The sequence below is a fragment of the Aythya fuligula genome, chromosome 15, assembly GCF_009819795.1.
Source record: "Aythya fuligula isolate bAytFul2 chromosome 15, bAytFul2.pri, whole genome shotgun sequence".
NCBI lineage: Eukaryota > Metazoa > Chordata > Aves > Anseriformes > Anatidae > Aythya > Aythya fuligula.
Genome location: NC_045573.1, coordinates 12151283 through 12177858, shown reverse-complemented (window position 1 = coordinate 12177858; position 26576 = coordinate 12151283). Strand labels below are relative to the sequence as shown.

The window sequence follows — 26576 nt, the reverse complement described above, 5'->3', positions numbered from 1 at the left end:
ACCGTCCCGCGCGCCCGCCGCCAATCCGCGCGCTCCCCGAGGCCACGCCCCCCCGAGACCACGCCCCCATCCAACCACCCCGCCCGTTGGCCACGCCCCCTGGTTAGCCACGCCCCCCTCCGCGACCACGCCCTCCCTGGTGGCGCGTAAAAAGCACGCGGCGGCGCGGGGGGCGTCCAGCGGCTGTATTGACCGGGTAGGGGGGGGGGGGTGAAGCTCAGAGGGCCGGGTTGCCGAAGCCGAAGCGCTGCTGGGCGGCTCGGAGCTCCTGCAGCAGGGCGCTGGGCCCCAGGCCGAGCTGCGGGAAGGAGGAAGCCGCCGGGTTTTGGGCTCAGAAAGGGCGTTTTTGGGTAAATGGGGTGCTGGAGGCTGGGGGAGGGCAGAGCTCGGTGCCCTCCCCCAATGCCCCGTACCCACCTTGACGGCGTACTTGTAGCACTGCTCTGCCTCCAGCTGCCGCCCTCCCTGGGAAATCACAACTGTGGGTTATAGGGGGCTTATAGGGGGGTTATGGGGTAAGCAGCGAGCAGTGCCCTGCCCCGGAAGGGTGCTCAGCAAGAAGCACGCTCCCCCCAGGCACACGCCCAGCAGGAGGGGACAAGCAGCAAGCAGAGGTGCTGCTCTTCCCCTCCGCAGTGATCTCCCCTTAGCTTTTTCCCCTGGGATCTATGAGACGGTTTCCAGGCTCCTGAAGAGGTGCAGGTGAAGCCCCCCCCCTCCTGCAGCAGGTTGGGGTTTAGGGGCTGGCTGGGCACTCACGTGCAGGCAGATGAGGGACAGATACGCCCACACCTCGGCGTTGCGGTTGTTCAGGGCATTGGCTTCAGAGAGAGCATCCTCTGCTTCCCCCATCTCCTCCAGCTTGAGAGAGAGAGAAGGAGGGGTGTGAAAAAAGGCAAGGGGCAGGCAGAAACAGCTTCCCAGGTCTTTGGAGCAGGTGCCTGTTAAAAATCACTACAACAGGAGCAACCAGCAGAAGGGCAGGCACTGAGCTGCTGGGTGCTTCCCCTAATGGGGCTGCAGGGACAGGACTCGGGGCAGAGAAAACCAGAGAGGTACCAACACCTCCAGCCCCAGGCACCAAGTGGTCCCCCTCCACCAGGAGCTCTGGTGACCTGCTGGTGTGCTGCTGCCACGGCTCCGGTCCTGGTCCCCACTCCCTGCCTTTTGGGGTCTGCAGCCTCCCAGAAGGTGTACGTTTGGCCAAAGGGAAGATAAAAGTTTGGGTTCCTCCCTGTTTGTTTCCCTCAGCCAAACTCCTTTGGAGGAACCCCTGGAGGTGCACCTTTGGGAGATGCCGCGCTGCTGGTGGCCGTGTCTGGGTGTCCTTGGCAGCCCTTCAGAGGCGCTGGATTCCTCTGGGCAGGGAAAGCACCGAGATTCCTCCGTGCTGACATTCTGCTCGGTTCTTTTGCGGTGACATGCAGCTCACGTGCAGGCAGGCACGCGGAGCAGAGCCCAGGCCCAGATCACATGCCTGCCATCACACTGGGGGAGGGAAGCCCTGGCAGCAGGACGAGGCAGGGAATTGGGCTGTTGCTGAGGGTAACTGTCCTATTCTCTACCTCCCGTATGAGCAGCCTGAGGTGCCACCCTGGGACTGCAACAGGACGGCCTTCAGCAGCATCGGTGTGGCAGACAGTTAAGCTTTTCTTGAATGAAGGGCATCAACAACAGCACACTCTGCATACCATGCCACAGACCCAGCTACAGCCCAGGAGACAAAGTTGGGATCTCCCACGTAACTGCACTCACCCTATAGCAGGCGATTCCCACTCCCAGCCAGGTGAGACATGAAGGAGAGCTCTTGCAGGCTTGCAGGTAGGTCTGCTTCGCCTTGCCGTACTGCCAGGAGAGAGGTTATCATGTTGCTCTGCATTAAAAGCGTCCCTCCACAGTGGTCCCTCTCCTCAGGACTCTGCCAAGTGCCCTATTTCCACGGGGGCTCAGACACCCACCGACCCCACTGCTGTCAGAGGGGCTGGGGGCTTGATTGCTGCCCCCAAAGCTGGTGGCTGTACGCTGGCAGGAGTTAATGCAGTGGCCTAAAAGACACCCTCACTGATCTGAGGATGAGAGTTTCTCAGTAGCTCCCTGAGACTAGGAGCAAGCAGCTCTGTGAAGGTTGTGCTGGGTTGTGGGATTTATCTATAGCTGCAGATAATGGTGTTTTATACCTGGGATCTGGAATCTATTCACTTTGTTGAAAATTCCTTTCTGCCACTCCTGCTGCCTCCTCACCTCTTTCTCTTCCAGGTAGACGGAGCCCAGGCGCAGGTAGACAAAGTGCATATCTGCAGCATCCACCACAAAACTGATGGTTCGCTCGTAGCACTCCTTCACCCCTGCAAAGTCCCTCTTCAGGTAGCACAGGTGCCCTTTCAGAGCCCAGACATCTGGATTCTGTGCACACAAAGCCAAAGAGTGAGGCACGGCTGGGAGACAGGAGAGAGGGAGAGACCTGGAGGAGGGCCAGGAACCCCTGCAATCAGCAGCCAGGAAGAGCCGACAGGTATTTGATTACAGCAGACCAGATTTTATGTACAGAATAAAAATCAAGCCAGCAGGCTGCCCGCAATGAAAGCCCCCTCCAGCCTTCCCTGCACGCTGTCCTGGCCTGAGCAAGGCTCCCCCAGGTACTGAATACACAAGTAGCATTTGGAGATGTCAGCTTTACAGCCCTCTGTGCCATCCATTCAACCTGCCTCTCAAAAGCCTCCTTCTTCTGAATAGCAACCTTGTTTCCCATGAAACAGAAGCTGACTCACCAACACAGGGAGAAGGGATGAGGATAGACGTGTTCAGAGGGAAAGGAAAGGCAGACAATGCAGAGAGAGCACCTCTCGGTCAGAAATGCTGCCTGCCTGTGCAGAAGGCGATGATGGACAGCAAATAATAAGCTGGGGAACAAGGAGGGCAGCGCTGCAGCCACAGCCTGGTGTGGTTAACCCCCTGTGATTGCCCTCCCCAGCAGAAACTGCTGCAGACTTGCATCAGAATTGCTCAAGTGGAAATGAAGCACGGGCTCCAGGTCCAAACACACAACGCAGGCAGCGTCTGCCGCAGCGTTTGGCCAGCCTCCCCCTTTTGGGACAGCATCCTGCCCTTGTGAACACTGAGGATTACCATGAAGTCGATCCTAACAGCCTCGCAGAGACACTCCTCGCATTTGGAGAGATCTTCCTTCAGCAAGTAAGTCCGGGCCAGCGCCAGGTAGTACGCACAAGAGGAGCCCGCCAGCAGCTCGTGGGCAAGTGCCATGTGAACAAACTGCAGGGGAACAGCACCCCGGCACGGTTAGGAGAGCAGGCACACCACGGGCATCCCCAGGACGCTGCTCCTGCCCTGCAAACACACTTCAGGAGGACTGCCTCACACCTATTTGAGTTCCACGAACAGGAAACAGACAGGAGATTCTTCCCCCCTCCCTTGAAAATTGACCTCCCATTACTTGTAGGTCTGTTTTGCTTTAAGCAGCTCTTTCTGCCATGTAGAATGAAGGCAGACAGCACAATGTGGCAGTCAGAGAAATCTCACCGAGATGACTGGGGGGGACAGGAGCATCCCACGGGTGAAACAAATTGCTCTGACATACACAAGTGTCTGAGAGAAGAAAGGAGTGCTGGTGTACGGGAAGCATGGCAAGAATGCATCTCCTCTTTGACCGTACACGAGCACGTTGTTCCCTCCACAGCCAGCAGCTGAGACACTCCGAGAGCTTTGCCTGCCTGAAGTGACTTTGTCCTCAAGCAGCATTTTGGTCTTAGCACTCTGCCTGGCCTTAGTTTTGCATTTCTGGCCACTGGTTTTGCTCTCTTGGCATCTGGGGTGGCCTCGGTTTGCGCTCTAAGCCCAGCAGAGGTCCTGGCTGGAGCTTGCCACCAGCAGTTTGGTAATTGCCACACCTCCCTTCCTCCTCCTCCACTCCGTGCTGAGCTGACCTGGATGGCCTTGAATTTCATCAGGAATTCCACTGCCTTCATGAAGATCGTGCAGGAAGGCTGGCTAAGTCCCGAAATGGGGGGCGGCCCTGCAAGAAAATACGCCTTCATCAGTCCCAAACTGGGCTTTTTATTTCTGAAATAAGAGCAAGGGCTGGGACCTTAACGGAGACAGTGGGATTCCAGCAACACACTGTAAAACCCAGGAGATGGCAAGGGACACTGGAGCAGAGATTAGCTCAACATTTCTTTCTGAAGGGCCTAAGATTTTTGTAAGATCTGTGAAAAGAAACTATATTCCCGACCCACTGGTTTTCCATGCCAAACTCAGAGTAAGAAAACAGAGATTTATAACTCAGACTTGTTAACTGCACTAAGACCCCTGCCTCCCCAGAACAATCCCGTGGAGCCCAAAGACCCTATCTCTGTGGCACCCATAGGAGAGCAGAGGTATAGAGGAGGCAGATCACAACACAGAGGAGATCCACAGGGACAGTTTGAGAGCTGGCATCTCAGGAGGGAGACCTCAGAGCAGCCAGTGAAGGCAGCTGAGTGCAGCCACATGTGGCGAGAGCTGCATTCACCCACCAGTCGTCCATCCTGAGATATGCTCTGAAAAAAATCATGATGAACCCAAAGATTCCCCTGCTAGGGAGAGAGAACAAGACTCAATGCCTTGTTTTGGCATCAGGATGGCCACAGCTCAGCGCTCCCAAGTTCCCTCCCTCCCTGCTGATTGCACGAGGCCACCTCCTAGCCCTAGGCTCTCCCTCTCACCCCAGACCCCACTCCCTGACCTTCTGGGGCTGCCTCCGATGCCGGAGCCTCTTCCTCAGGCGCTGGGCAGGCCAGGGCAGGCTCCTCCAGCGCCTCTGGCAGCCTGCTGGCTGAGCCATCCGGAGCCCCCTCTGGAATGAAACCCCCACCAACCATTAGGTGCAGGCAGGCTTTGCCTTTCTCTGGCCACTTTGGAGCAGAACTCCACTGAAACGGGGGGGGGGAAGAGAGAAAATTTACAAGAACTGCCAGATTTCTCTGACTGGGATGAAAATAGCTTGCACAAGGTCATATGTGGCTCTGCAGTCTTGATACAAGACTACCATATAATGCTAGAAATAGGCACAAATGAAGCAATATCCTTTCCTTTGTAATTGCAGAGAGTGAAAAAAAAGGCATATGACCCTGTAGGCCTGCCTGAAGCACGTTGCATGGAGTGGGGATAGTGTTAAAAATAAAGCCAGCTGATATTTTCTGCAGCCCAGCCAAACACTTAGGACTTGGCTCAGGGTGAGGCTGGATTCGCAGAGGCTCCAAAGGAAGCCTCCAGCTCAGAGTTGCCACTGAGCAGCTTTTTGCCCTTTGTGAGCTGGTCGGGCAGTGCTTTCCGAGCTGTGTCACAGCAGCAGCTCTCAGGAAAGCTGGACCTGTCAGGTCAGTCATACAGCTGCCTCGGTAGCAGCCCTACCCCTCCAAAGCCTCACGAGGTACGCTCCCTTCCTCCAGTTTCCCCGGCCTCTGCCCACACATCCGATATCAGCAGCACTGGGCTGGGCCAGAAAAATAAACACCAAGGCTGGTCCCTCTCCTAGGCTCTGGGTAAGATAAAGCACGGGCTGTGCTACCTGCATTTCAGCTCCAGCATTTAAAGCAGGGCACTGTCTCTCTCTGGATAGTTCGTGGTCAGGCTGTTCAAGCTCACAGCCCACTTCTGCTTCCTTTACCCTTTGTTTCTCCTCTTTGGTCTCACTGCTCACCATCTCGCACACAGCTTCAAGCCTCCTCCTTGCTAGTACGAGGGCACCTCCTGGTTTTGCTAGGAATTACCTGGCAAAAGCTGTTCTGGGCCTGGACTGGTAGACCTCACATATGCAGCAGCAATGTGCTTTTTCCCTCTTTTTCCCTCAGAGATGCTCCTCTCCCTGGCGAGCTGTGCTTGGAGCTGCTTCTTAGCCTCGCGGAAGGCCATTTCTGCCTGAATATTATTATTCTGCAGCTCATAGAACAAACCTACGGGAGACAAAGAGCAGCATGAGAAGAAATCTAGCCCTTAGCAAAATCCTCCCCTTAGCCCTCAGATTATAGCAGTGGGGTAAGAAGCAACATTCATCTCTACAGAAACGCCTTGAGCGCACAGGCTGGCTTCCTTTTCTACCTGAAAGCGTCCAGGCTACGACGTTGGATGGCTCCAAGCAGCAGGCATCCTCAAAGAAAATCTCTGCCTCTTCGTAGTGCTGCAGCACGACTGCCACGATCCCACAGAGCAGCAAGCTGGGGGCAGGCAGACAGCTGAGCCTCGCAGGACCCCAGTGGTGGCGTGGGGGACGCCCCTCACCTCCCCACCCTCCGGGAACACACAGCACCTGCGCACGTGGTGTGGATCCAGAGAAAGAGCCTCCCGAAAGCACTCCTGGGCTTTGGTGTTGTCCTCGAGCAGGAGGCAGAACGCCCCGTAGTCCAGCCAGTACTGGGTGTTGTGCTTGTCCTGAGCTATCCTCTGCACACGAGAGATCGTTGTGGCAGTAAGGGCTCAGCACACACAGCACACCGGGGAGACAGCTCTGCAACAGCCACGGCTTTCCTCCGGCAGAGTTTAGCAGCAATCAGGCCCTTGTTTATCACGTGCTAGGGTTTCCCTTAACGGGGATCATTCCCAGCTTCCTCTAAGCCTCTCTCACCCATCAGTGCCCTCCAGCTTCAGCTGACCTCTCAGCCCTCTGGTAGAGGTCCCCAGTGCTGACCCAGCGTGCCTTTTGGGCCAGCTCACCCCATTTCCCCTGGCCTCGAGGCTCAAGTCCTCAGCGACCTGGCCAGCCTCTGCCTCACGTCCTCCAGAGAGCAGCATCTCCCTAGAAAACCTCTCACACGTTCAGCACAAGCACCCCGCTCACGTTCCCCTCCCTGCTCCGCACACAACAGACGAGGCTGGCTGAGCTGTCACGGTGTGCTGGCTGCCAGCCCGGCCACGCAGGACAGAGACAGGAGGGGACGGGGGCTCCTTCACCTGCTGGTGGTAGAGAGCTGCCAGCTTGTAGTCCTTGTTGCCTTCAGCTTCGTGAGCAAAGAGCCAGAGCTGCTCAGCAGTCATGCGGGTGAGAGGGGCAGGGGAAGCAGCTTCCTCATGCAGCAGCTGGTAAGGAGTGAGATAGAGTTAGCCCTGGGGAGGGTAAGAACAGTTCCTGTGCTCCTCATTCAGCAGCAGTGCCCAGTCCTGCACCTTGGCACAGCTAGGGCTGGGTGGGTTGGAAAAGCAAGCTGCCCCAGCCCCCTTTTGGGGTGGGACACAGCCCTGCAATCCTGTGAGCCCCCATCCTTCCCAGGTACCTGTACCAGACAGGGAGGGGGCAATATCTCTTACTGGCAGCTGTGGCGAGTAAAAGCATCCCCCAGATCAAGACCAGCTCTGCCTGGCTGGGAGGCAGATGGTACAAGCTCTGCCACCCTCCCCAGGAACTGGCTGCAGCAGCAGCTACTGGTGGTGCCTCGCATCCCACCAGCTGGATTTTGCAGCAGTGGGATCCAGATGCAATGGATCCTGTCTGTGCGTGTGGCTTGGGGCCCACGTGTGATAACTGCAGCAAACAGAAGCTCAAACCTGCAGCTGTCCTGAAGGCAAAAGTGCCCCTGCCTTCGCTAGAAGCAGCTTCTAACCCGGATCCCCAGTGATGCTGTACCCCAGGCCGGCCATCCCAGCTCACCGGACATGTGCCAGGGTTTCTCCCTACCTGGTTCAGGGCAACGTGCATCTGATCCACCAGGTAGACGTACAGCTCACTGAGAAATGCCTGGAACTGCTCCTGGGTCTCAAACGCCGTGGTCTTCAGGTATTTCTCCCTCACAATCTTCACTACAGCATACTGTGGAGACAGGTGATGCTTGGGCAAGACAGATTCCCCCACGAGCTCCACAGTCATAACACAAAGCCAGAACACACATTTTCATGGACTCATAGAATACGCTGAGTTGGAAGGGCCCTACAAGGACCAGTGAGTCCAACTCCAACTGCCTGAAGCTCTAGTTTAATTCTAAGGAAGAAACTGATCAAAAGAAAAAAAAAAAAAGTAAGCAGTGATGAATTCCTTTCCCACCTCCCAGCCCTCACCTTCCCTGACACACAGATGTCCCTTTGAGGAACATGTGGAGAAGCCCCTTCTCCCCGGGGAAGGCTGTGGGAGTGCAAGAACAGTCAGCTTTCCCTTCCATGGGACACAAACACAGGGCAAACGGGTGTGATCAGGTTTGGAGTCTTCCCCTGTTGACAGGGAAGGTCCTCCTGGTGTGTGACCAAAGCAGCCTGCTGCCTGCTCCGTTAGAGGAAAAACCTGGCCCTCCCCATGCCCTCTGCAACAGCCTGGGTGGCAGGAAGGGATTCTGGAGCAACACAGAGTAACACTAAGTTACCACCATGGAGCAGCAGTTCCTCACTGAGAAACTGCCTGGACAAAACAAGTAGGGAAGTAAAATAACATAATGGAGTCTTTGCCTTTAGCTGTTCCTTAAAAGCAAAATATTTCCCAGAGCTATTGAGCTCGAAGTTGAGTAGACGCTTCTGTTCCTCCAGCGTCTGATGGTCTATCGCTCCTTGGTCAGGCAGCTGCTTCCCAAACAGGTCGTGGTATTCACTTAGGATGGCAACAGCAATGCTTGTGACCTGGCTGTGATAATCCTCCACAGCCTAGGATATAAGAAGTATCAGGAAATAAATAAATAATCGAACTTCAAAAGTCACTGAAGCCATCAGCCTTGAAATGAGTTTTATTTGCCAGAGCCCACCCCCAGCCCCCCAAACTCCACCTGACCTAAGTCTCAATTAGCCCATCACACATCTTTTCCTGCCCATACCTGAGGGCTGTGAAACATGGCTATGTAAATACAGAAGTGCTCCTTCATAATTTCTTATTGCTCCTGCATTATTTTTCAGTCAGAACCCAGTGTTTCAGTCATCGCTGTCTTCTCTATAGCACTACAATTGGCTGCAAGTAAACTATATCTCATTTGCTGGGTGCCCCTTAAAGCCCTGGGCGAGCCATCTTCAGCAGAGCCTGTAATCCCGGTGCCAAAAGCCTCCATGCACGGCAATAATCAAAATGTAGCACTTTGTGCACTCCAGACAGGCCAGCACAAATCAATTCTGCAGCCGCACTGGGGTCAGTTATTGAAGTGCTGCTTCGTCCCCCACTGTTGCTTTGAATTTCCCATCAGCCAGGGGCCATCTGAGGACAATCTCCTGCAGCGCCTGTTCTGTACCTACCGAAGACCAGCCAGTGGTCTCAGGTTGGTTTCTGGGGCCAGGATGTTGCACATGCAAAAGTCCTCATGATTTTTTTTTGCAGGGTTATTGGTTGAGGCTGATTCTGTTCATGTCTGTCTGGGTCTGAGGAAGCACATGGGCTAGTCTGGGACAAGAAACTACCCATAAACAAACAGTTCTGGTGCCTCCCCAGCACCCAGTTCACTCCCAAATACTCCCACCCTGCTGCTCTCTTCTCTGCCTTTTCTAGATCTTGCCCCTTTTTATGGGCTGCAAATGAGAGTAACACAGCCCAAGATTTCCCAAGGCATAATGCTACGAAGATCACACATCCAGAAGCTTTTGGTGTGTTTCCTCTGCAAATCTCATCTCTAAGTTGCTGCAGAGCTCAGACTGAAAATTGAAATCCCTTATGTGAGAGGGACAAGGGCAGAAAGAGGTGGCAGCGTGGTGGCAAGGCTCTTGCACATACCTTCTTGGCTCCTTCAGTCCGGGGAGGCAGTGGAGGGCGAGGGGGAATCATCTCCTTGACCCTGTCAATGAGAGAACAGAAGAGATGAGCCTGACATCCTGCCAGAGACACTCACTTGTCTCGGGTGCAGGCAGCCTGCAGCGCGAGGGCTCAGCCTGTCATCGTGTCCTTGAGGTACCTTGCAGGGACCAACACGGGAGAAACTGTGAAGGCTCTGCCCAAAGATGAACTGTAAAGACCAGGGCACCTTCATTCAACGCCTGCAGCTTGTCATAATGTTTGGGAGAACTAGCTACTGCCTCGCTCCCTGCTGCTGATTACACTCCGTGGGGATTAGATAAGATTTATGTAGTTATTTTCACCAGGCTTCACTGACCCATTACACAAAAACTCCTGTAAAAATCCAGCCCAGCAGGTAAGGTTAGCATTTGTTATTGCTGGCAATCAAAAGCACTCTGCCACAGAAGTAGACCATCTTATCAAGTTGTTATTCCTTTAACTCACAGCCTCCCGGGTCTGCCAGAACACCTGTAAGAAAGGGACCAAAAGGAAAAGGAAAGCTCTGAAGAACGTTATCACTGTAAACCCTGGGCCACCCCATCCAGCAGCTCCTGACATCCCAAAGTGCAGCTGCAGCCCCTTATTCTTTGGCCCTACATTGACCCCTCAACACCATGTCATGCCCGTCTGTGTCACTACTGGGGCTGCAACGACCTTCCAAATACCGATTAAAAGGCCTTAGGACTACAGTAACATTAAGATTTTACTGAAAGCCTTAGAGTCAAGACAGCCTAAATTCTCTGGGATTTTATCAAGATTTCCTGTTTGCTGGCACTAAAACACCTTCAGTCCTTAGAAGGCGATCCGGCCCACCAAGCAGTGTCACATCCCTGTTTTGGCCCCTGCCCAATTAGCAAAGCACACTGCTTCCCCCACACCAAAGCAAAACCGTTCCTACAACCATTCTGCCAGCTCACAGAGCTTCTGAGTGGCTGATTTTGCCAGGCCCTCACCTCTGGCTACTTCTCCCATGCAAAACTTCTGTATATTCAGAGACCTGAAAGGTTTCAGCGCTGAGCAGGAGACTCAGCTCCCCTTGCACCTTGCCCATGGGAACAGTGATGCCACGGCGTCTGCTCGTGTCCCTGTGGGACCTGCCACCCACCATCAGCTGCTTTTCCCATGAGGTCAAGGGAGGCTGTGCAGCACAGCTCCAAAAACCCCTTCAGAAAGCTGCCGTCCTGCTCTCCTCGCTGCCATTCCTGCCAGTCCCTTACCCCACACAGGACGTGCCCCCACAGGACACAAAGACAATCATCTGGCTCTGCGTGGGGCTGCCGTAGGTGCCAGAGGAGCTGTCGGGTCTGCCAGCACTCCTCGGGAAACCCACGCTCACAGTCCCACCCTCAGAAGAGCTCCCATCACTGATGCAGGACCTCTGCTAGGGGCACAAAGGAGAACCAAACTGTTTCTCTTCAAGATGAGAAAGAGAAAACCAAGCACAACAACCACCCAGGCAAAGCAAGCGAGCAGGAGCGGAGGCTGATGGAGAATTTTGGACGCAGCCCAAGAAAGAGAGCTGTAGTTTGCTAACGAGATATGTATTCAAACAGCCTTCCAGGGAAAATAAAAAAAAAAAAGCACTGCTGATCCCATCTGCCAGGACACATGTACGTGTCATCAGCTCGATCCCCCCAGGACAGGGCCCTCTCCACAGTTTGGAAGTGCTGATTTTCCTGGCTGCACATCCCCAGATGCACATGGCAGGTGAGTGAAGAGGAATTACACGGAATTCATGCAAGTTGCAGGAAGCAAACAAGAAGGGTCGGGACAAGGTCTGTTGTAAGGGGGGCTCACTTTCCCCAAACCTGTTTTTTCTAGCAGACAGCAGGCAGAACAGAAGACAATGCACATGCTTCCTGCTCAAAGAACGACTGCTGCTGTGTGGTTTCTACTCGCATTTCTGTTTGAAAGAGACACACTGCCTGTGCATGTTATGGTTTATTCATTTGCTGTATTTTCTCTTTTTTTATCCAATAAATTATACATATGAGGCCTTCCCTAGACTGTAACACAGCAGGACTACCACTCTGCGGATGGGAAGCGACTGCCTTAAATCAGACAGACAGCGAAAGACTCGAAGCCTCAGAGATGAGAGGGCAGCTCTACAGCAGAACGATGTGAAAACTAATGGAAAAGCCCAGGAGTGGGTAGAAAGTTGTGACAAAACTTCAGAAAAGGAAAAACAACATCCGAGAGTTACAGCAGCACTACCGAGTGCAGCCCACTGGTGGCCAGCCCTGACCAAGCAGCAGACATCACATGCGAGAGGCAAACACAAGGGGATTAATAGGAAACAAAGCCTGGACAGGACACAGATTTGGTCATGCTGCTCCGGTGTCTCTCTTTTTGAGGTGACTGGCAGGGAGATGCCAGCTCAGATGAACACAAATGCTTCCCAAACCCACCCAATGCCACCTCTGAAGCAGTCTGGCCCAGCCCTCCTGCTGATTTCAGCGGGCTTTGGCTCAGACACTCAGCTGGTGCTCACAGAGCACACTGAAGGGCAGGCTCACTATCCAGTCCTGTTTCTATCCTGCAGGAGAATTCAGTTGTCAGCCGCAGAGTTATAGCATGTCTTTACACACCTTTTGGTGAGCTCCTCTCGCAGTCGCTTTGGTACCAAGGCCTTGTCCAGCTTTATCTCCATCACCAGGAACGTTCCTGCTTCAGCATATTGCTGGGAACACAACCATTACTCTCTCAGCGTCACACTACCTAGAACCATTACTGGCAAGATGAAAGACTGAGCATATAGCTACAGATCTTCAGCAAATCTTCTTTAAACTGAAGACGTATAATTTGTTTTATAACCCATGCTCAAAGTGATTTACACTAACAAAATTCTGCTCAAGCACTCAGTCTAGAGGAAAAAAAAAATAAAATAAAAAAAAAAAAGCTAATCAATTTGCTTGGACAATAAATATGCATTCTAGATGTTTGGAAGAGGAAGACAAAAAAAGGAAGACACCCTTCAAAATAATGCCTGATTATTTATAACCTTCTAGCCCAATGCTAGACTGTACTCCAACAGGATGTCACTGGAGGAACTCCAGGACAGCATCTGTGTAAGATATCCCTCATCTCCAACTCACTCTTGAATAATTTGATGACGTGAAAGGTACGAAACACTGATGCAGTAGTGGTCTAGCAGTTTTTTTGCTCTTTGGAGATGCAAAGTTACCTGTCCATCAAGGCCAAGAAATTTTTCAGTATTTTCACTTTCTAGAGCAGTATCTGACAACTGGATTTTTGGTGCACAGGACGTCTGTTGAAGAATATAAAAAAAAAAAAAAAAAAAAAAAGACATCTTGTTTCAGATTCAATCTTCACGTCTTCACGCCTTCACAAATTCAGGACGTGACCGCACTGTACATTTGCTCAGGCAGCATGTACTAAAATTTCAAGGTGCTGAATCTCTCAGTTGGCTAGAGCAACACACCATCAGTCCCCATTTCCAACTGCCTCTGACGTAGAAACAGTCCGACCATGTTGCAAAGTGCCTCTATCGACCTTACCCTTCTGTTGAATTCCCTTTCTTTGGTGCTCTTCTCCTTTTCTTCTCTCTGGGCCTTACTGGGAACAGCTCTGGAAAGAGGAGAACTGATTCCTGGGGTGCATGGTCTTTCTTTAGTCAGGCTGACCTGTGGCCTGAGATCCCGCAAAATGCTCTGCTGTTTTTTAGTCTGGAGAGGAGGGGAAAGAAAAAATAATAATGAAGTGACAAGAGAGAATCAAAGGACAAATAAGGCTTCCCCATCCTTTTTTCTTAACCTCTCACATCACAAAACACACTGTCAGGGTCCTAAACGCATTAAGAAGCTCTGCAACCTCACTCTCTCCTGCTAGGCAGTTAGCTGCCTGTGCTCAAGGCCAGCTCTGATACTGTACAGCTGTGCAGCCTCTGGTTCTTGCCTGAGCTACATGATAAAAATGCTGGAGCCCAGCCCCAAACTGCCCTGATCCTGACCCACTGTCCAGCGTGATGCTGGACCTGCCTCACAGCTACGGACTGACCTGGTGGTGTGGAGGGTCAGATGCACCTGGACACCCTCCCAGGTCTGCTCTGCGCTTGTTTCTTGGTGCCCCTGCCTGCCCTGGCCTGACCCAGCTCCCAGCTCACCTGCCCACGTGGCGCAGCCCCCCGACACACGTGGTGGCCCATGAGGAGCAGATTTTTCCCACTACCTGTTCACACACTGCTCGGCCACTGAGATGGGCAGCTCCCCTCCCAGCTCTCAGTGATACAAGAGCTGGGCTGGCAGGAACCAAAGGGATGCAGGGGAGAAAATGGAGCAGCCGTACAGGTCAGCTGTCTACACCAAGGCCCAGGAGCAGCCCAAAGCACCCAGAAAAACAGAAAATTGGAAAAGCAGAGGGTGTCACCTCACTCGTGACAGATAAATGCCACAGGACGAGTAACAGCACCGTGCAGCCAGGAGGCCAGTTTTCCCAGCAGTGACGCAGGGGCCAGCAAACAGCCTGCTTTGTGGGAGCTGGCACCCAGCAGTGGCAGGGAGGCACAGAGAAGGGCTGTAATTCACCCAGCTCTGTGGCCTGGGCAGCAGCAGCACCAAGGGGGACATGGGCAGCAAAAGCAGGCTGTGCATCTGTCCTCCTGAAACAAGCTCGGGTCTGTTTGGGGAGTGCTGTGGGAAAATGGAGATGTAACTGTCACTTTTAGCACCAAGGCGGGGGGAGAAACGAAAGACAAATAAACCTCCACGAGCTACAGCTGAAAGAGCTCCAGTGACAGCTTTTTTGGTTGTTGCCTGGGGTAACGCTATCCTTTTAGAGCCACTGTTTGCTCTTCCCAGCAACGCAGTTCATTTGCCCGTGTTCCTGAGTGGGGAGTGAGGAGTGATCTCAGCTCTCCCTGCTCAGCTGCTGACAGAGAAGGGAGTGGAGTGAGATTCTGAGCCTCCCCCAGCCCCCAAACCTGCTCACACACACCCAGAAATCATCTGCCTTTGAGAAAACTGCACCTAGAAGCTGGTGTCATTCTCCTCCAGCACCAGAAGGGCAGTGAAGCCTCAGAGCTGGCCCTTGAATACCACTCTGCCCGTACTCCTGCCCCCCACACTGCACAAAGAGCTGCAGAGGGGGCACAGAGCCTGGCTGTCCCGCCTGCTCTCCCCTTCTCGAGCACCTCGCTGTCCTGGTAGGTGAAGACACGAAAAGCGCCTCGAATCCGCTGCACGCCGGGGCACAGGAAAGGCACCATGTTGACATATGCCACGCCATGGGAGAAAATCTGCCGGTCCTCATCTCCCTGGAAACACAGATTGAGGCCCTGAGATACTGAACAGACTGTTATTCTCTTTAAGGAAAGAAGGTCACCGATCCCATTAAAAAAGGCCACCCAGCAAACTGATGCACCTGATGAGCCAGGGCCTCTCTGTCACTGGCACGCAGCCGAGACAACCTGGAGGAAAGCACTGGACTCATTCAATATGTAGAATATCAATTTTATTCCAACCCCTGCAGGGCAGCTTTTCTCTCCAGCGCCCAAACTGTGCCACTCCTTAGGGCAGTCTTTTCAAGGTCCAACTGCAAAATTGCCAGCTGTCTGGTTCGAAATCCAAACTACCCTACCAGAGCTGTGAGGATGTCAGGTCTGACAGAAATCAGGTAGCCACAGAAGCCTGAGAGCCTGGACCAGCAGCAAACCAGAGAGGGTTAGGGAGAAGTATCTCAGTCACAGCTGCAAAACCCTAGCACTGGTGACTGCTGACTGAGATTTATAGCAGCTTACATGACTTTGCCCTGGAACACGTAAGGAGTTCTCACATGTCTCTGTTCCTGGCAGCTGATCATTAGCAAAGGAGCTCATTCTTCATGAAACCACCCCAGTTCAGGTGCAAACACACAGTTTATTTACACCCAGAGAAAGAAGGCATGAATTTCTTCAAGATGCTCAGGAAAACATTGTCTGAAGATAAGCTCAATGAATTACTTCTCAAAAAGTAACCTCTCCCTGACCCCTCTCCACCAAGCTAGCACAGACCATCGGTGAGAGATCTGTAGGCTATAAGGAAGAAATCTTATCCTTTGTTTATTTAGTAGTGCTATAAGGCTGATTAATCCCTTTACAAAGCTTCTAGCTCTCTGACTTGCTTTGGCTGGTTCAAGGCTGGTTTTGGTGTAACAAAGGCATTGAAAGAAAACGCTCAATAACACAGTGCTGCTCCACAAGCCATAACAACACAGCCCCTCCATTTTTACCTTGTCAGCTTTGCTAGTTTTGCCTTTGCTGGATGAGACCACAGGCATCCTGCAGACCTCCACGGGCCAGTACTGGCACTCTGCAATGCGCTTCTGCAGACTGAATGCAGAAGAAGGCACTGAGAAGATGCAAAACCAAACTGGAGAGCTCTCCCTGGTTAGCCACACTGCCCTCCCTTCTGTCCCAGCAGCCCCAAAGGCCCCTGCCCTGGTTTTGCTCTGCCCCACTCCGCGAGACACAGCATGCATCTTGCACCACTGGAACGCACGTGCTTTGGGGCAGGCCTGGTGGATTTCCCTTCCATACACTTCTGTGTGCATTTACGGCACTAGGAGCTACAGAAAGATTGTGAGAGCAACACACTGTGCTCCTCTCTCCCCTGGTTACTTCAGAAATGAAGCGGATAAAAAGGAACATGATTAATGTTGGGATAAATTCAAAGCGGACCCTGAGCTCCCATTCAACACGCCTGATAACTGTGAAACCAGCAGGCAGGCTGATGAAAGTGTACAGGGGAAAAAAGATAGAAGGGAGTATTTGCACACATGAGGAATAAGTTGGCTGTGAAACTCATGGCCATGATGCAGCTGAGGCCAAGAACGTTGCAGGATTCAAAGAGAACTGGAGTACTTACCCTGGTCTGAGCATACCTAGAGCCATTAAAGGCAATGTTTACCTAATAAAAAGAAAATGAAGAGTGCCCACAGAGTGAAAGGATTTTAATATATTGTGAAAAAAAAATCAATTAACAGCTCAGAAGAGAGCTGTGTGGGCCACCCTACCCCATGTCTGCTCACCATAACTCCGCTGCCCCTTCCTTCAAACCTTCAGGTGACAGCCCTGAAGGGGTCATGGGAGGGAACGCAGCTGGCCAGTGAGTGTTTGCACTGCGGAGGGAACAGGAACCAGCTCCGATTGCTGGCAGCACAAGCGAACATTCACAGGCTGAAGACAGCACCTACAGCCAATTCATCTTCTCCCACCGTAACAGAACCAAGCTGCTGCCAGCAATTAAAGGCTGTTAAGCTGCTCTCCTGCTAACGCAAACACCTCCGGCCAGCAGACAGCACGAGAAGTGAGGCAGGGCAATGGAATGGCCGTGTAAGAGGGCTATGAAAATCCACAGACTGCTGCTCATTGCCTGAGACAGGTCACTCGACCTAGTGAATTCCAGGATGGTTTCTCCCCCCCTCGGTGTTGGAAGGGAAGCTCTCATATCCCTTACATGAGTACTGCAGCAGGATCCAGGTAACAGCGTCTTTCCATGTCCCATACAATTCTCTTCATGCTTTCTGCCTGGATCCTAAACTCCCTGTCCTGTGAGAAGCAGCACACGGTCAGAGCCAGGAGACCAAACTTCACAGCCTGCATCACCCCCAGACACACCCCTAAAATGTTCTTTGGGAGAGAAAATGAGTCAGAGACATGCCCCACTCACCACAGACAGGACACCCTAGCAGAGTACATTAGCAGCCATCCCTGCGGGCACCAGATCCCATTAGTACTGAGAGCCTGGCTCACAAAGACAGAATGCAAAGTCTCAGCCCAGCAGCTCAGGAGTTAGGACAAGACGTGCCACATTCACCTAGGGAGCTCTCCTGTGGTGAGTTAGCATGCTGGCAGTGAGCTAGCACGCCCGCTGGCTCAGGAGAACCATCTCCACGCCTGGACACTGTGCAGGGAGCCCACCACGTGCCCTTCCTCCCCTCCTCCCATAATGAGTCTCTGCAAGTCTTTCTCAGTGCCTTCAGGGAGGCTTGAGGGGTCTCCTCCAGCCGTGACACTGCCAGCTTTTCCTCACCTCTGTTTTGTTGAGCTCTCCATCCTCATCCTCATAGGGACCACCAAAGATGAAGGAGTTGGGTATGTTCAGAGCACCAGGGGCCATGATATTAGGAAGGGACCATTTTTTGGGCCGGGGTAACAATTCTTTTTCACCAGCAGGCTTCAGGATGCCGTTCTGGAAGAGCAAAGGGACTTCCTTCTAGAGAGACAGGAGAACAAAAGGACTTCAGTTTTCAGCATGAGCAGGAGCAAGTGCCAGCTGATCAGAGCTGGGCTTGGAAGGAAGAAAAAAACAAATCGTGGCATGGAAGAACACTGCCAGTTTCAACCCCAATCTAGCTGTTTGCCCCCAGTGTAGGGGAACGACCTGTGCTGCAGCAACTAAAACCCAGCTCACTGTGCCAGGCCCCATCCTCACCTCCCCGACTGCTGGCACTTGCAGGCAAGCCATGTAGTTTTGGGGGGGTCCAGTGGGAACGAAGGCGTCAGGGACAGAGTAAGCTGCCTCCAGTGTGACGCTCAGGAAGTTGCCACTTGAAAGCTGACTCACAGAAAGCAGGGGCTTCTCGGTGCGCACAGTCACTTCAAGGCCGCACTGTGGGACAAGGAGAAATTGAGCCAATAACCCGACAATTATAACTTTCTGCTCTTGAAGGAGAAGCGAGCAGAAACCCAAGGCTAGAACGTCTGATGTTATCTCATTCCTCACTTCGGATGTAAAAGAAAACAGATCAGCACAGGGAAGGAATTTCACGGTCAGTTTTTCCTATGTCTGAATTACGATATTTGTGTGTTTAAATCCGAGCCCACTGGGGGGCACGGCGTACGTATTGTCAGCATCTTGTAAAAAAGGCCGTGGAGAAAGAACACCAGGGACAGAAAACAACGCCCTCGTGATTCAGCTCAAGTCAAAGCTCCAGCCACTCTTCAACTCTGCCCTATCTCCACACTGTGCAGCCGTCAGCTGCCTGTCCCAACCCTGGATGGATGGGGGGCAGTGAAAAGCTGCTCAGCATTTATTTTCCTTCCTCCCTAAGAGGTGGCCCCACACCTTGCTCGTTATGCCTCGCTTATCATGTCACTTAAATATGGGAAAGTAAATGCAATATCCATCCTCCTAATTCGCTCAGAGTGCTAAGTGTGTGGAGAATCAGAAGCCAAGTCAGACACGCTTTCCCAGTCTCCTACTTCATTTCCTGCTTTATTCACTGGGTATTTTTCAATCTGCTGAATGAATGAAGACCTTGCAGGAGAGGCAGTCAGAGGTTGTACAATAATGGACTGTGAGACGTTTTATCCACAGAAAGGACTAATAAAGTTGAGCAAGTAATCCTGCCTTTGCCTTTTCCCAATTTTTCAGCGCTGTGCTTCCCATCTTGAATATTTTTTTGCAGGGCAATTTGGTAGCTGCGCACATTAGCATTTCCTAGCATGACCTCACCTATCATAAGCACCCTGGGACAGACGTCAATGGAAACAGGAAAGGCCTCCAAGCTTCTAACATACAGGGCTGTAACATGCCTGCGAGGAGCGAGGCAGCTGAGTCATGCTCGCCTTCCTATTAAAAAGCAGCAGAGAGCCGAACAAGCGAAGGAACAGTTCCAAATTCCACATACCTTAGCCTCTGGGTGAAGGCTTTCAGATGGAGAGGTAGGCACAGCATACAAAGGAGCCAAGACCGTAAACGAACACTGTCCTGAGAAGAACAAGCAATGAGCACAGCGTCCACTGAGACCCTCTGCAGAGAAGTCACAGCCTAAAGCTGTGCTGCTACAACTCCTAACGCTGAGCAGCTGGTGTCGCCCCCCTCTCCCCACAGACCCAGCTTTCTAAAGACTCTTTGAAACCCACTTGGTCAGAAGGAGGTAACTTATAGAGAGGGGTTCATGAGCAAAGACCAACCAAGTGCTGGGGAGCAAGAAGTGTTTGTGGAGGATGAGAAAATCGATGTTGTACCTTGCAGCAGAGGCAGAAGGTCCACCACAGCCTGGCCAAGAGGCAGGACCTTCTCCTCCTTCTGTTTCTTCTGCTTTTGCGATGCTTCTATCACTGTCACTAGACAGAAAAAAAAAAAAAATAATAAGATAGGAGCTGGCAAAGTTTCTCAGATAGTTTCAGATCAACAGATCAGAGTGGTAAGCTCCAACAGGGGCTGCAAAGGGTCTGTGTCAGCTCCGGCACAGGCTTCTGTATCATCTCCAAGGCTGACAAGAACACTGAAGCCAAAGAGCCAAGCCAATATGAAAGGGGATTCCTCCAGCTGGCACAGATGAGAACAGAAGTGCTGAGACCCCCCCCGCTGCTGCTGCTTAAGTGCTATTCTTGACCGAGTGACTCCTGCAGCAAGAAGGCAGAGCGCAGCAGCTGACAGCACCCACCTCCACCCCTCCAAGGAGCGAGGTGCAGCATCAGGTACTCACAGAGCACAGGTTTCTGCGCAATGTCGACCAAGGAGTTGGGCCCATCGGGGCTGTACTCAAAGCTGGTCGTGAAATTATAGTTTGCTGTCCCGTTTGGCAAGACCTGAGTGGTGGAGGAGTCTCCCAGGATCACTCCGTCGTACTCCACACGCACCAAAGTAAAAGAGGTGTCACTTCTGATGCTTTTCTGTCAAACAAAGAGACAGCAGATGAGGCAGCTGGCTCTGCAGCAACAGGCCCGTGACCAAAGTTGCCCCTGGGAGGCAGCTCAGTTCCCCACCCAGGACAAAGAACACCGGTGGGAATCTTTGGCTGCTCTGCTGCAAGAATGGGGAAGAGGAACAGAGCTTGGCTGTGCCAAGACCTGCCTTTAGGAGGGAAATTTCCTGCTCCACCATCCCGTGGTGCCTCAGGGATCATTAAAACCTGCTGCTGGAAGGGTGTGGGCAGGGGGTGGAGAAATCCAGGCTTCATCCCAAGAATGGGGATGAAAGGCACATCTAAAGCAAATCCAAAAATATCCCACAGATACGGTGCTTCCAGGAAAGAGGTTTGGTTTTTTTTTTGCTGTGTACTAAGAAGGTAGTCCCTGAGCTGCATGGCTGAGCTCACAAGCTCACAGGACGCTTGTGTCTATCACATGGCAGCAGCAGCAAGCCCTGCAATCAAACCAGGGCTCCAGCAAGCTCTTTGGGGAGCTCTGGAGTTTGTTGGTACACCAGCTTCATGTCACCTGCTTTGCACAGAGATGAGGGAGCTTAATTTTAAAATATCTGCACAAAGGGCTGCAAACACAGGTGAACAGGCACAGCCTCACACATGAGCAACCCCATCCAGGGAGGAAGCACCAGGCACTTCCCTGGTGGTGCAAGGGACTGCTGAGACAGGCAGCTGCAGGAGAAACACGGTTTCCTTCTCCAGCCAGGGAGGAGCAGCCACAGCCCTGCACAGAAGGGCTGCCGTACCCCAACCAAGCTTTTCTTTCATCCTGAGCAGCAGGGGTGCCTCACCTCCTCGGGCCTGCCCCTGAGTTCCCTCTCTCCATGTCACTGGGGTAATTAGTTCCATATTGGCTTTTCCACAAAAAGAGACTTCATTCACTTGGTTTTAATTTTCAGTCCTCCTGACTGTCTCCTTGAGCATGTATTATGTGAGAGACTAAACAGAAGAATCCAATTAACCTTTCCCTGTACCATTAATTATCCTATACTCCTCTCATCTTTCTCTACAACTCCTCTAATTAAACAGATTCCACGCTTCTTATAGATGGATTTTTTTCATATTGTTGTTCTTATTATTGCACCTTTGTTAGCCTCTCTCCTTTTGCCATAGCGTTTTCTAAAACAAAGCAACCAGAACCACAAGCAATAGTGCAGATGCAATCAAACCACTGGTCTATTATTTTCATCACAGTTTTCCCTCTTCTTGCCTTCTAATTCTCACCTAAGGTGCTGTTTGCTGAACCCATCAATGTGAGAGGTACTACAACATTAAAAAAATAAATAAAAAATATGGGCAGATGCTTTTGGTTTGCTTTTTGTCTACAGCTAGAGCTGAAGCAGGGATTTGCATTTCTCTGCTTGCAGCAGTAGCTGAGATTCTCCTCCGCGTTCCTTCCTAAATGCCAGATCCTCACAAATACTTCAAGGCCAGCTGGGTGTATCACGCAGCACATGGAAAGCACACTAGTAGTGTTTTCATCTGAATTAGTTCACAGTCTTGTACGGTAAGCACACTGGAGGCACTGCCTTTTCAAACCTAGAGCCACCCTATTGATTTCCACACAATTTAAATCGCTGTCGTTGGAACAAAAACCTGGCTTTATATGCTAGAACAGCTCTTCTTAGACTTCCTTGTCTCACTGATGCCCATTTTCCACTGTGTTTTGCTTAAAACACAACCAAACAAAACCCAGTGATTTACAGCCAGGCAAGGAAGGCAGAGACATGTCAAGCCAACAGCACACCACAGCACGCACAGATGGCTGCTGAGGAAATGTGTCCCCAAAGCAAGGCGAGCCACAAGCCTTCGGTCTATGTGAGTGAGCCCTCGGTGCAGGGGACAAAGCCACAGCGTGACATCGTTCCCTACAGCCTTAACGTCTCATGTCTGGTCCAGAACTGGACGGCAGCACAAAGAACCCCTTGGGTCGGGGTTGTTAACCCAACAGAGGCGTTTCCAGAAGCGCTTTACCAGGTCCTGTGCCTTCACCACTGTGATCTGCACCGCGTTCGCTGACAGTGGCTGGGACTCGCCGGGAACAGCCTGAGGCTCCAGCAGGGATCCCTTCCGAGCAGACAGCCCCTCGGGGGCCTCCATGGCTCTGCGGGGAAAAAGACTGAGGAGAAAAACGTGAAAACACCTTTCCTTTCTGCCCAGCTTCGCAGCCGCCCCGATCACACCCAGCTGTGACACGAGGCCTCTGCCCCCCCCAGGAGCAGCTTCCCCGGACAGTTGGGGCTTGGACGTCAAAACACCACAGCGAACACACGTGAAGGGCTTGGAGGAACCCAGAGGAACTTGAAGGAACCTGAAGGAACCTGAAGCACAAATTCCCTGGTGCTTAAAGGAAGCTCCCCCCATGCTGCGCCCCCAGCCCAGCCCCAAACCCCACACGCCCAGCAGGGCCGTGCCCAGTGCTACACCCCCCCCACCAGGCCCTGCAGCCCCCATAGACCCCGGACCCTCACCCGAGGAGCCGTGAGGAAGTTTCGGGGGTGCCGAGAGGGGAAAACTCACAGCGGGAGCCGGGAGCGGCGGAGGCGGGACTCGAACCCGCGGCCTTAGAGACCCCGGGGGGGGGGGGGAGCGCCGCGCCTCTCGTAACCACGGCAACCCGGCCGCTCTCGCGAGCTCCCGACCCTCAGCGCCGCGTCACGTGCCGCGGACCGCGTGCCCTTGAAGCCGCCGTGGCCGCCATGTTGGGTGTGGGCAGCCCGTGCCAGGCCCCTGGGGGGGGGGGGGGAGGCGGGGGCGGGCTGTGCCCCCATCATGGGGCAGGGCTGTCCCCAAAGCCTGGAGCCAGGGACAGAAGGATGGGGGCTTGTTTAATCGCATTAATGATTTCTAAATAAAACAATTGTAATTATTAAAGCCAGGAATGGAATAACAGCGGCTCGGTTAATGGTACTAAAATAAATATTGCTGAGTGTCTTTGCTTACTGAACCCAAACAAGGAGTCTCAGGGCCACTCACAGAGGATTTTTCCTGACAAAAATGGGGAACCTGCCTCAAAAACCAGCTGAGATGACCCTGTGGTTTGGACGAGAGCCGAGGAGCAGCTGAGTATGCACAGAGGCAGGGGGCAGCTGCTGGTGATGGAGAGGAGTCACCGGCCTTCAGCCCCACCACCACCAGCAGCAGGCACTGGGCAGGCACAAATGAGAGGAGTTTATGGAAACGACTGCTTGGAGCTAATTGTAGTACACAGCAGGGACAGGTTATGCACGTGTAGAGGTGTACTGGGAAACTTCATGCTCTTTATTGCATATCACCAGGGCAAGTTGCCCCGTTAGGGTGCGCAATGCCTTTGGGAGCCATCCCGCACGTGCCCAGCACCAAAATAAACCACATACCTACTTCATAGCTGATTTGCTTCGAGTCATAGTCCCTCCACCAATCCCCCTCACATCCCCCCGACACCTCCCTCAGACAGCTCCAGGCACCCCGTCACCCTCCCCGGCCCCTTTTTTTGGGGAGTCCCATACGGGGGCTGGCCCCTGCCCGGGAGGTGGTGCCGGGAATAGCTTTGCTATCGGTGTCAGGCCGGCCGGGAGGCCTGGCCTTCTTGGGGCTGACATTTGAGCTCAGCCCCACCGTGCCAGGAGCGGGACGTGCGGCCAGGCTGCCGCCCCGGTCACCACCCTCCTCCTGGTGGGACGGGGACAAGCATCGGGACGCCCGGAGGGGTCTCCCAGGAGCTGGGCACCCCTTGTGTCTGGACCCCTCCGTCCCACTGCCAGCATGGCCCAGCGGGGGCAAGGAGCAGCCCGCAAAGCCTCCAAGAAGCCAGCGAAGGAGCCAGCAGCAGCAGCAAGGGCGCCCGACATGGATTCCCTGGGCTTCCAAGCCATGGACAGCAACGTGCCGGGGCTGTCCCACGTCATCCTCCAGAAGCTCAACATGAAGAGCTACGAGGACTACAAGTGAGTGAGAGCAGCCAGGGCAGGCTGTGCGGGTGCTGTGTGTCCCCCCCGGCTCCTGGGTTCACCCCCAGATCCCCCCAGGACAAGGTGACGCCTGTGGCTGTCCCCGACCAGCTTGGCTCAGGATGTTCTTGGCCAGAGGTGAAATCCCACAAACGCAGAGGGAAGGCACGAGCCCAGCTGGGCTGGGCAGGACCCTACTCACCCCCGCAACGCTTCTGGACTCCCTTCAGATCCGCCATGGACGGAAGGAAGAGGGGCAGTGATTTCGGCATCCGGACCTACTTTGACATGTTCCAGAAGATGGAGGACACGTTCAAGTTCTGCGCCGAGTGCAAGAAGCTCCCCGATGCCCTCCCTGACCCCAAAAGTCTCCGCCGATGCAAGAGGTACAGGGGAAGGTGGTGTGGGGCTGGGTGTCCCCGGGCTCCCAGCAGGGCAAGCTCAGCCCGGTGGTGGGGGTGAGGCTGGGGGAGGCACGGATCCTGCCCACCCCCGGGGCTGGGCACGCTGCCTCTGTCCCCCCAGGTGCCAGAACGTGTACTACTGCGGCGTGGCGTGCCAGCGTGCCAACTGGCCTCTGCACAAGAAGTTCTGCAAGAAGCTGAAGCTGGTGGCCCTGGACCGGCTGGTGGAGTGGCTCGTCTTCACAGGTGGGGCGGGGGGCACTGCTCCCACCCCAAATTCCCCCTCACAGCCCATCCCCTGAGCGTGTGGGGTCCCTCCTCCCAGCTCTGCTCACCCAGGACTGGCAGTGCCACTCCCTGCAGCTTGCTGGGGGGGGACAGGCAGCCTAGCCTGCAGGGCCACCCCTGAAAAGCCACTTTTCTGCCCCCAGGTGACATTCCCTTCCCCACGGAGACCTGGACAAGACCCGCTGGGGACGTGGCGGGCTGGGAGGACTGGTTTGCCATGCAGGAGCAGCTGGAGGAGAAGCTGGGCGCTGTCCTGGCCGGGCGCTACATGAGCCTCCTCTGGGCCAACGCGGGGAAACCCCGGCCGGAGGAGGGAGAGCTGCGCGAGTCCGTCCGCCGCCTCGTCACCGACTTCCACTCGCGGCCGCTCACCATCGGCCTGGGGCTGCGGCTCTTCGGCATCGACCCCCTCGCCAAGCCCCTCACCGTCCACGTGGTGGGGGCGTCCCACGTGGAGACCCTCAACACCCGGGTGACCGACTACGACGAGCTGGCGCGGATGTTCCCGGGGCAGCGGGGCATGGAGGTGGTGATGGTGGGGGTGGACGTGGTGGACGGGCCCATCATGAGGCCCCCCCTGGCCACGCCGGGGCCGCAGGGAAGGATTTATCTCAGCAGCTTCAAGGGGCTGTACCACGACTTCTGGGAAGGGCAGGTGGAGACCAAGCTGGCCGCACGCCCCGACCTGGTGGTGGGCTTCCACCCGGGTGAGTGCCCAGGGTGCAGCACCCGAGGCTGCTGGGGACTTTGGGACGTGCCCAGGGCTCACCACGGCTGTGCACCACGCCACTGTGGGCCACCACGGGCAGGGGGGGACACTCTGGGGCTCGGGTGCCAGCAGCACCCAAAGGGGTCCCTGCATTTGGGCTCCAGATCTCGGACCTGGGGCTCAGCCCAGGACCCGGAGCCTGGCGGGGAGCAGGGACCGTCCTTGCTGGCAGCCTCACGCTGTGCCAGCCGGGCTTTCTCGGGGTGGGGAGCACAGGCAGCGTGCCCCCCACTCACTGATACGTCCCCACAGGTTTCCACGCCTGCCCTGACCTCATGGCAGGCTGGCTGCCCACGCTGCTGCTGCTGCGGGACTACCGCCTGCCCACCCTCTTCACCGTCTACAGGTGAGCCCCCCGGTGTGCCCCCCGAGCTGGCTGCGGGGATGTCCCCGCAGGGAAGGCCCCAGCCACACAGTCACGGGACTCCTCCGTTCCTTCTCCTGGCAGCGAGCAGGAGCTGAAGGCCTCGCTGCAGATCCTGGTGGAGCTGGAGACGCACATCACGGGCTACGCCGCCAACCCCTTTGCCTCCCTGCGGCCCGAGCAGGTCTACTCCAGCCCCAACAAGGCGCCCGTCTACTGCAGCTCCTACTACATCACCCTGCTGGGGCCGGCCGCCTCTGTCGGGGAGCTGGAGGGTGGCAGCGATGAGGACTAGCAGGGAAGGGAGCCGTGTTCCCACAGAGGCACCCGTGAGCTCCTCTGGCCCACCCCACAAACCCTGACCCCCATGCTGCCCATCCCAGCTGTGTGCCACGTGCCAAGGAGGGACGTGGCGATGGTGCAGGTTCAGCTCTCCTCTGCACAGCCCAAT

The 26576-nt window shown here is 54.2% G+C and overlaps 2 protein-coding genes across 2 annotated transcripts; one reads left to right on the top strand and one right to left on the bottom strand.

Moving 5' to 3' along the window:
* Nucleotides 1-217: 217 nt before the first annotated feature.
* On the bottom strand, nt 218-18236 carry CFAP70 (cilia and flagella associated protein 70). Its single transcript, XM_032197402.1, has 23 exons — nt 18151-18236; nt 17749-17931; nt 17173-17264; nt 15947-16046; nt 14853-14993; nt 13240-13407; nt 12906-12989; nt 12310-12401; nt 9662-9722; nt 8422-8613; nt 7664-7795; nt 6943-7068; nt 6302-6435; nt 6094-6209; nt 5766-5948; nt 4739-4849; nt 3942-4030; nt 3127-3270; nt 2242-2403; nt 1756-1845; nt 724-861; nt 418-465; nt 218-298 (listed from the first exon to the last, which is right to left on the bottom strand). The coding sequence occupies exons 1-23, from the start codon at nt 18181-18183 to the stop codon at nt 218-220; spliced, it is 2700 nt and encodes an 899-aa protein (XP_032053293.1). The 5' UTR covers nt 18184-18236.
* A 5879-nt stretch (nt 18237-24115) lies between these two features.
* On the top strand, nt 24116-26420 carry MSS51 (MSS51 mitochondrial translational activator). The gene is made up of 6 exons (XM_032197414.1): nt 24116-24297; nt 24531-24686; nt 24826-24950; nt 25136-25699; nt 26014-26107; nt 26210-26420. Exons 1-6 carry the CDS (start codon nt 24116-24118, stop codon nt 26418-26420), a joined length of 1332 nt encoding a protein of 443 aa, XP_032053305.1.
* Nucleotides 26421-26576: the final 156 nt, after the last annotated feature.

What these genes read in the sequence shown, in the direction of transcription:
- CFAP70 (XM_032197402.1), bottom strand. Translation starts at nt 18,183, where the DNA reads ATGGCTTGCCTGCAAGTGCCAGCAGTCGGGGAG. An exon ending in TGAAATTCAAGGCCATCCAG is followed by an intron (nt 3,271 to 3,941) that starts GTCAGCTCAGCA and finishes GTTCCCCTGCAG; the next exon opens with TTTGTTCACATGGCACTTGC. An exon ending in CTGTTAGGATCGACTTCATG is followed by an intron (nt 2,404 to 3,126) that starts GTAATCCTCAGT and finishes TTGTGTGCACAG; the next exon opens with AATCCAGATGTCTGGGCTCT.
- MSS51 (XM_032197414.1), top strand. Translation starts at nt 24,116, where the DNA reads ATGGCCCAGCGGGGGCAAGGAGCAGCCCGCAAAGCCTCCAAGAAGCCA. An exon ending in GGAGTGGCTCGTCTTCACAG is followed by an intron (nt 24,951 to 25,135) that starts GTGGGGCGGGGG and finishes TTCTGCCCCCAG; the next exon opens with GTGACATTCCCTTCCCCACG. An exon ending in GGTGGTGGGCTTCCACCCGG is followed by an intron (nt 25,700 to 26,013) that starts GTGAGTGCCCAG and finishes ACGTCCCCACAG; the next exon opens with GTTTCCACGCCTGCCCTGAC.